At 54.8% G+C, this 8644-nt stretch overlaps 3 protein-coding genes across 3 annotated transcripts; all 3 read right to left on the bottom strand.

The window, feature by feature from the left end:
* Positions 1-2278: 2278 nt before the first annotated feature.
* On the bottom strand, positions 2279-4645 carry FIBRA_04437 (uncharacterized protein; the record flags this gene model as incomplete). Its single annotated transcript, XM_012326236.1, has 11 exons — positions 2279-2366; positions 2429-2468; positions 2526-2644; positions 2705-2781; positions 2838-2879; positions 2934-3084; positions 3141-3243; positions 3300-3590; positions 3651-4215; positions 4279-4427; positions 4480-4645. 11 exons carry the CDS (start codon positions 4643-4645, stop codon positions 2279-2281), a joined length of 1791 nt encoding a protein of 596 aa, XP_012181626.1.
* Positions 4646-4973: 328 nt separating this feature from the next.
* Positions 4974-6630, bottom strand: FIBRA_04436 (uncharacterized protein; the record flags this gene model as incomplete). Its single annotated transcript, XM_012326235.1, has 10 exons — positions 4974-5124; positions 5178-5311; positions 5368-5408; positions 5462-5517; positions 5568-5613; positions 5667-5733; positions 5786-5993; positions 6055-6092; positions 6154-6257; positions 6315-6630. The coding sequence occupies 10 exons, from the start codon at positions 6628-6630 to the stop codon at positions 4974-4976; spliced, it is 1161 nt and encodes a 386-aa protein (XP_012181625.1).
* A 444-nt stretch (positions 6631-7074) lies between these two features.
* FIBRA_04435 (uncharacterized protein) lies at positions 7075-8575 on the bottom strand (the record flags this gene model as incomplete). Its single annotated transcript, XM_012326234.1, has 10 exons — positions 7075-7225; positions 7278-7411; positions 7465-7576; positions 7669-7714; positions 7777-7843; positions 7897-8104; positions 8164-8201; positions 8253-8356; positions 8419-8522; positions 8571-8575. 10 exons carry the CDS (start codon positions 8573-8575, stop codon positions 7075-7077), a joined length of 969 nt encoding a protein of 322 aa, XP_012181624.1.
* Between the last annotated feature and the right edge of the window lie 69 nt (positions 8576-8644).

Here is an 8644-nt window from a genome sequence, read left to right as displayed (position 1 = left end):
CCCCCCCCAGCCGCAGATGCGGCGGTTATTGGCAGTGTACCACCACGGGAACTTCCTGACGATCTGCGAAAATGTTTGGAGGTTATTGAAGGGGGGATTCTAGAGGGACATGCGAGGCTTGCCGATGGTCTGCGCAAACGGTACGAGGACCAGTATCCTCTCGTGAGATCACTCGCAGACGTTTTTATTACCAATGTGAGCATTTGGTCGTGTCCGAGATTTAAACTCTTTTGAACCAATTTGTGGCAGTCTCACATTCTCACCGGTTATGCTACTTATGTTCTCCATCTAGAGCGGGCGCTCGAGCAGGTTGACAACGCCCTCTCTACCGCCAGTGCAAATAAAAAACCGAAAAATAAAGACGCAGATCAATGGCTGAGGATTTGCCAGACTCTGCAAAGATTAGAATTCGTCGCATCGGATAGGGGCGAAACTGGACTGGCCATCTCACTTTCGAAGCCGTTCCAAAGACTGCTCAAATACCCACTCCTCTTTCAGAACCTGCTTTACCACACAGACCCGAGCACCTTTGAGTATGAAAGTACCCTTCACATGGTTTCGGATGTAGAATCTATCGTGCGCAGCATCGAGGACGAGAAGATTCAGAAGGAGGAGCGTGACAAGACTAGGGATGTCTTCGCGAGAATAGAGGGCTTAGATAAAGTCAAGCAGCTCATGGTCCCCAAACCTTCGAGAGTACTCGTAGAGGAGAGACCAGTGATGGGTGTCAACCCTCTACAGGACGCCAATGGTAAACCGCCCTCGGCATCTTCACCCACCCCGCCAGGTGCGAAGGGTGTGAAGGGCAAGACGTCGCTCAAGCGGTTAAGTGACGTCCTCCAATCAAATGGAGGTATAGGCGGCAAGAAGGATCAATGGCTGGTCGTCTTCAATGACGTCGTGCTACGATGCCAGCGGACAGGGACGACGTCACTGCCCTTAGTGTCTGGTGCAAGTTCCAGGACCAATTCTTTGCCAGAATTGCAAGGTAAATCCAAATATGCCACGACTGGCCGTCGAACGTCGCATACCAGGCCTCGTAATTTGTACAAGTTCCTTAAGGTCAGTACTCATCGCATTCCAGATGTCATCTAGCTAGAATTGCGATGCTGATGACCCGTTCAGATTGAGACATGGGCTATTGGAGACGTCATGAAACCTCGCGAGGGCGTCGTCTCTATGGAAGAGTAAGTGACTTCTGTCTCACCTAGGATCAAGTCTCAACGGTTCGTACAGTGTTGTTCGGTCAAGACAACAAGCGACAACTGGTGCGCAGCCCCGGATCGTTCCCCTTCCCGACGACGATGAGGAAGGTGGCGGCGACTCGGACGACTCAGATAGGAAGAGCAAGATGAGCTTTTCTTACTGGGGAGCGGACAAGGTCACAATTCAGAAGCCCATTAACAAGAAACAACTCATTGCGAACGCGTCTCGACGAGGTTTCGGCGGCGCACCAACATCCTACGGTCGGGAGTCGTCAGCCAACGCCAAGTTCGGCACCCGTCTCATCGCTGGAGAACCGCCAAGTGGCGTCCGTCCTGCTAGCCGGCGAACACAGGCCACCCCGACTAGTCGACGAACACCTCATTCGGAAGAAGGTCACTCTGTTAAAGCCACCATTACCAGAGACAGACCAGCCTGGGTCGGTAGCACTCGTGCAGCGGGGGCCGTTTCTACTACGCCCATACCTAAACGTCCAAGGAACATTTCGCAAACCAGTGTGGCGACGCGGACGACTTCAAACGCCAAGCAATTGTCTTCACCTGCTCCTTCAGAGGATTCGGGCGTGGGCTTGTACCGTCAGATCATTGCGCAGAATCCTTCTCTCAATGCCCTCAACGCGAATGCATAGAGTATTGTGGACCATTTTGCTTGTCGACGCCTATTTTTACGTTTCTAATGTCTCTAAGGATCATATATACGACCATTCTGCCATTATCTCTATGGCTTGCACATGTTCTCTGTCTATCTTCGCTATGATGTTTCTTATCCATCCATTCTCCCTCCACATTGTCATTGAGTACCCACAGTTGATGATACCGTATCGCTCATTATTGGTCATGCGTTTCCTAATAATCTGATCACCCTCGTTGTGCTATCCATTTTCATATCTCCTAGCCGAGCACCCGCCCCTCGTTTATTCCCTTGCGTGCATCATATCCCTCTGATTCAGGACGGTCTCCGGGCGTTGTGAAGACACTTATCGTTCTGTCCAATTGTCGTCTATTTCTTTTGGCGTAGATATCACCACCACCACCCTCATGTATTACATTTGCTGCTAACTTGATTGATACGCCGCGTTGTGTATGCTCACGCTCCGCCCGCTCGGATCTGACGAACACCCCCAGTCTCCGCGCGGTATCCACCTGCAGGACGGATAGGTGAGTCTGGGCCAATCAGCACGTAAGCGTGGCGACGGGGTACGTACCTCACAGCTGTCTTCGCAGCAGCCTCCAGCGGGAAAAGTCCTGTAAGATGGCGGTCTAGACGAGTGCCCCACGCTAAGTGCAGCACTAAGAACGCACCGTCGAATATCTCGCGGATAAAGTACGCTTCTTTCGTATCAGGCGTGCTCACCGGCCATCGTTCTGCGCGCAGCTCGAACGCTTCGTCGGAGACGACTGCTTCTGCATGATCTTTCATCCTGCGTAGGGCAAGGCTCAGAAGACGCGGAGGACGCGGAAGAAATGGCACGGGGGCTTACCCGTCTATCCAAGAGTATCCCACACCGTCGGAGAATTGCTCTTTCTGTCGCCAGAGGATCGAACGGGGAAGATAGGGCTGGGCACAGTGCTTTGTGAGCGGTAATAACATGGGCGCAGTGGGGTCTGACAGACCTTTCCGTCTGGCGCGCAGTCGAACGCTTTTCGTAAGATGTACTAATGTGAAGCGTCATTAAGTTGGCTTGGCGCGGCGGGAAAGTACTAGGGTACCTTCTCCATTTTCGGGCAGCCATCCTCATCCGTTTCCCGTGCTTCACCAGTGTTGAAAGTCTTCTCTTTGGGGTCGACGTTCATCGCAACCTCGAGAAAGTTCTTGTCTAAAAATGGTACACGCGCCTCAAGGCCCCAAGCCATTGTCGACCTGAAATGAATCCCGTTTGAATGTCCATAAGACAGAGTTTAATCGAGCAGACTGACTTGTTGGCCCGCAGGCAGTCTGCCGTGTGCAGGTTCTTGACTCGCCGCACGCACTCCTGGTGGAAGGACACGGGATCAGGTGCCGCGTGGAAGTAAAGATATCCTGGACGAAGAAATGCGTGTGGGGTAAGCAGGTTGGGAACGAGCAGACAATCGTACCACCAAAAATCTCGTCACTGCCCTCACCACTCAGGACCATCTTCACACCCATAGCCTTGATTTTCCGGCTGAGCAGATACATAGGTGTGCTCGCGCGAACGGTCGTCACGTCGAACGTCTCTAGGTGATAGATAACGTCCGGGATGGCGTCGAGGCCCTCCTGGACGGTGAACACGTACTCATGATGCACCGTCCCCAGGTAATGTGCTGCCTTGCGCGCAGCCAGAAGATCTGGCGAGTTCTCAAGGCCTATGGAGAAGGAATGCAACTGCGGCCACGACGCGATCGTTGCTAGTATACGTCGTGGTCAGCTTCCCCGTGCACACGGCGACATGCAAGACGTGTGCACACCGTACTCGGATGCACCGATGCCAATGGGCGACGGCGGGCCGCTGTTCAGCTCCGCGAGCCTCCTGCTGCGCCGCTCTGCCTGCGCCTGCGCGACTTTCTCGGTCTCTCGCGCCGCGATCGCGGCAATTAGGCTGCTGTCGAGACCGCCGCTCAGCAGGACGCCATACGGTACCTCCGACATGAGTCGTTTGCGCACGGCCTCTTCTAGAGCTTCGCGGAGGTGCGTGAGGTTGGCTGGAGCGGTCGGGGCCACCGCGTTGGGGCCCTCGAGATCGCCATCCCACCATGAGGGCTGGTAGTAGCGCGTTGTGGATTTATCACGACTGTCATATACATGCCCAGGCGGGAAGGAAATGATATCGTCGCATTCGTCGACAAGAGCTTTGAGCTCCGAGGCGAAGAACGTCGCGCCAGGTCGCTTAGAAGACCAGCCCTGGTAAAGGGTGGTGATGCCGATCGGATCGCGTGCTGCGAGTATGCGCGGAGGAGAGACGGATTCGTCTAGAAGGACGAATGAGAACATGCCGTCGAGAAGGTTGCAGAGGCTGGTGCCATGCTCCCTGTACTGTGAGTATATGCATAAAGGTGAGATCATACATTGGGTAGACGAAAGGATGGAGCCGCTCACGAGTGGGATGATGACCTCGCAATCTGAGTGAGTCTTAAACTGATACGGCTGTTTGAGGCCTGCACGCAGCTTGATATGGTTGTAGATCTCGCCGTTCACGGCGAGGATGATCTTGCCATCGGTACTCACGAGGGGCTGGGCACCGGTATCTGGGTGGGATTGTCATGAGTTTTGGTTAATGTTTCGAGCATATATGCGCACCGACGCCGACTATGGCGAGTCGTTCATGGGCAAGGATGGTCTCTTTTCCGCAATAACATCCCGACCAGTCCGGGCCTCGGTGGCGGATCTTCTTAGCGCACGCGATGACACGGGGTCTGTCTAGCGCAGGCTTGTCGATGCCGTGTGCGATGACGATGCCGCACATCGTTCACGGGCTGCACAGTAGTTTGGCGATGGAGAAGGAGAGGAACGAGGAGAGGACAAAATGTCCGCGCATTCGAGTCAACTTCAATCCGGTGACTCGGACAATATGGGCGCCTATATCATACTAGCCATGATTAGATAACGCAGGATCGCCGCGGGGATTCGATCATTCCCCAGCCTTGCGCGAGCTGCCCCTCAACTTCGATATTTGACGATGATGGACTGGCCTATTGAACTAGTATCTGCTGTCTTCACACAAAACTATAACAGAGCTTCATGCAATCCAGTCTTGTTAAAATACATCGTAAAACCTCGTTTCTTACGATTCCTTACCCCCAGAGGTGCGCTGCCTGGGGGTTTCCAAAGTATCTGTCTCCCTTGACCTCGTACGTGCTAATAATATTTAAAATCTCGGCACGGTCTGTCTCCGTGAGTTCCACGTCTCCCCCCGCGAGATTTTCCAGTGTGCGTGTCTTGTGCCTATATTCAACCTCAGCACAACATTCATGGAGCACATTGCGGAAAAGCCATACGAGGATCCGGGCAGGGGAATGACGTGCGCCCCGAGCGAGCCTACCCATGCGATGCAGAGCTGCGCGGGGGTAATCTGTTTCTTCTCCGCGAGGGCTTTAATAGCATCTACAAAGACGAGATTCTGTTTGAAGTTCTGTGTATTTGGGTGTCAGCGCCACGATCCATGCTAGCCGTGTCATGAACATCCACCTCCTCTGCGAATCGAGTAAATCTCCGCCGCGCGTCGTTCTCTGCGTTTGAAAGGGTCAACAAATCGCGTACAAGTACAGGTGATGCGCCAGACCTGTGAGGTCATCCAGACTCTTGATGGTGCCCGTCAAGAAGCCCCGTCCAAGCGGGCTGTAAGGCAATCAGACACACCGAAGGCGCAGCCACAAAGAGAGACATACGAGTATGCGATGACCGAGATCCCGAGCTCTCCCGCGGTGGCAATGACTAGGTCACATTCTGTGAGTGGACTTCTGCTCGCCCATGCCGCTCACACGTACCCTTCTTCGTCTCTTCCTCGTACGACCAGGGACTCACCTCAATTTCCACAGCCGTAATCGGGTGAACCTGCAGAACGTCAGCCGTCAGCCGACCTCGGTATAGCCCCATCGGCGCCCACCGCGTGCGCCCTCCTCAACGTCGCCGCGCTGCACTCTGACATGCCAATGTGGTCGAGCTTGCCCTCCTTGATGAACTCCGCGAGGACCTTGATGGTCTCCTCGATGGGCACCTTCTTGTCGACGCGGGCACACTGGAACAGGTCGAGGCGCTTCGTTCCGCGGAGGGCGGCGTTGATGGTGTCCACGCTGCGTCGCAGGTTCTCTGGGCTGGAGGGGGTGTCGGCGATCATGCGGGGAGCCTCCGGTTAGAATCTAGCAAGCCACTCACGACGAGTCAGGCTCAAGCGCGCGGGCCTTCAGGCCGCCCTATATGAAGACCAACGTCAATCTCAGGGCACGAGTCCGAATGGATGCATAGACCGCAGACCTTGACGGAGATGAACGTCCTGTCGACATACTCAGGGTATTTATCGAAGAAGCGCGCGACGAGCTCCAAGTTGCCGGTGGAAAACTCGGGACCGTAGAATTCCCCTGTAAAACAGAGCAGGGTGACTCGCTGCTTTTCTGTGTCTTTCGTGCGCTGCTTACCGCTATTGAGGAACATCTTCACGCCTGGGGGGAGCGCGTCGATGCCGGCCTTGATTGCCTCGAAGCATTCCTCGTCGGGCGCAGGGGAGCTCCTCCCCCTCCATCTGTGGATGACCCCTGTCGCATGCAGATCCCTACAAGGAGTGGGGGCCAAAATACGTACGTCATCATCATGAGGCCGTGCTACGCCATACATACATATATATATTGTATCAATGGGCAAATCGCGCAAAGGTTGGGGGCTAGTACTCACGGCAACCTTAGCCACGGTGACAGTGGACGCCGTGCCTCCAAGCTTTGCGGTGTTTTGCACCATTTCTCGTTGTGGAACTGTAGCAGTGAGTGAGGAATGCGCCCCAACTCCAGCCAGGTTTATATAAGAGACGATTATCAAGAAGATGATGCGACTCCAGACGGCCCTGCAGCAGATCGATCACTGCGATCTGTGCCCCGCCCACAGCAACTCCGAGCTGCAGGGTGCAAGCGACGCAAGTTGACGTCTTCTAGTGACAAATCCAGACTCCCATGCCGAACGCCAACGTCACCGTACAGACCAGCTGGCCTGCCCCGGCTGTACCAGACACAATAATAACCCAAAGTATGCTTCCAACACGGACTGTACCAGACACAATAATAACCCAAAGTATGCTTCCAACACGGACTGTACCAGACACATGAATAATCCCAAGTCTGATTCCAACACGGACTGTCCGTGAGATAAGTAACTGTTACACTGAACGAGATGCCGGGGGACGCGCGGTCAACCCCAGAGGTGGGCGGCAGCATCGTTCCCGAAGTAACGATCGCCCTTGATCTCATGATCGGCTATGATCTTGGCGAGCTCTGCCTTGTCCGCCTCGCTCAGCTCAACGTCCCCTCCCGACAAATTCTCTAGCGTCCGCTTCTTCACCCTGCAACGCAGTCGTCAGTGTGAATACCCTGAAAGGAAAAAATTGCCCGTACGAAGAACCCGGGAGGGGGATAACGTGGGCGCCGAGCGAGCCCACCCAGGCAATCGCGAGCTGGGCTGGGCTAATGTTTTTTTTGGCGGCAAGGACTTTGATGGCGTCCACAATAGCCATGTTATGCTTGAAGTACTGTTGCGGTGGAGATATCAGCTGTAGTGCCACCTGGTAGGCTATTTACTCACATCTTCCTTGAAACGAGTTAGGTGGCGACGTATGTCGTTCTCTGTGGGGCTCCGTATGAGGATAGAGCCATCAGCGAGAGGGAGACGACTAGCCAGGGATATCGTCGATGCTCTTGATAGAGCCGGTCAGAAAACCCTTTCCGAGGGGACTGCACGTGAATATAATCGGCATCAGTTTCGGCGGTGGGCGATTGTGCTACTTACGAATAAGCCGCGACGGCAATACCAAGCTCTTGAGCGGTGGCGATGACTGGCGAAGCGGGATGCAGTATTAGCGATGCCCATGACTGACCGGCGATGCGAGAGACACACCCTTTTTGGTCTCGCTCTCGTAAGACCAAAGACTGACTTCGATCTCGACAATAGCGATCGGATGAACCTGTGTGAGATTCTGTTGGCATTATCACGGACCGGTGGGCTGAGGATACTGACCGCATGCCCGCGCCTGAGGGTCTCGGCTGCGCATTCTGACATGCCGATGTGGCTGAACTTGCCCTCGTTCTTGAGACCTACGAGGATCTTGATGACCTCTTCGACGGGGTACTTGGGGTCGACGCGCGCACATTCAAAGAGGTCGAGCTTCTTGGTACCGCGTAGAGCGGCATTGATGGCGTCGACGCTGCGTCTCAAATTCTCCGGGCTGTGAGGACAACTTGGGGTGAGTCCCCGCGCGGAGCGAGGTACGCCAAGAACACTGACGATGAATCAAGACCGAGGCTGTTTGCGGGTGCACCGCCCTGCAGAGAGGGGTCAGCGGGGCATGGGTGTGGAGAGAAACGGCGGCTGACCTTGACGGAGAGGAAGGTCCTTTCAGCGTAGTCCGGGTATTTATCAAAGAACCTGGCGAGGAGCTGCAAGTTGGCGGTGGTGAAGTCCCAGGAGTAGAACTCGCCTTGGGGTGCGGAGCGGACAAGTGAGTGCGCGGACGACAGGAGATCGGGGAGCAAAACTGACCGCTGTTGAGGAGCATTTTAGAGCCAGGGGGCAAGGCGTCGACGCCGGCTTTGATGGCCTCGAATGCGTCCTCATCGGGGAGAGGGTACTTGGGATCTCTCCACCTGCGAGACGATGAGAAACAGAGACGCGGTAGATCTTATCGGACGAACGTCATCATCATGAGGCCATGCTGCCGCGAATGGAGTCAGAGACGGGTGATATGTCCAAGATTAGTGGGGGGGGG

The sequence above is a fragment of the Fibroporia radiculosa genome, assembly GCF_000313525.1.
Source record: "Fibroporia radiculosa TFFH 294 genomic supercontigs, scaffold3160, whole genome shotgun sequence".
Taxonomy (NCBI): Eukaryota; Fungi; Basidiomycota; class Agaricomycetes; order Polyporales; family Fibroporiaceae; genus Fibroporia; species Fibroporia radiculosa.
The sequence above is the reverse complement of the archived record's forward strand: the minus strand, read 5'-3'. Positions and strand labels throughout refer to the sequence as shown.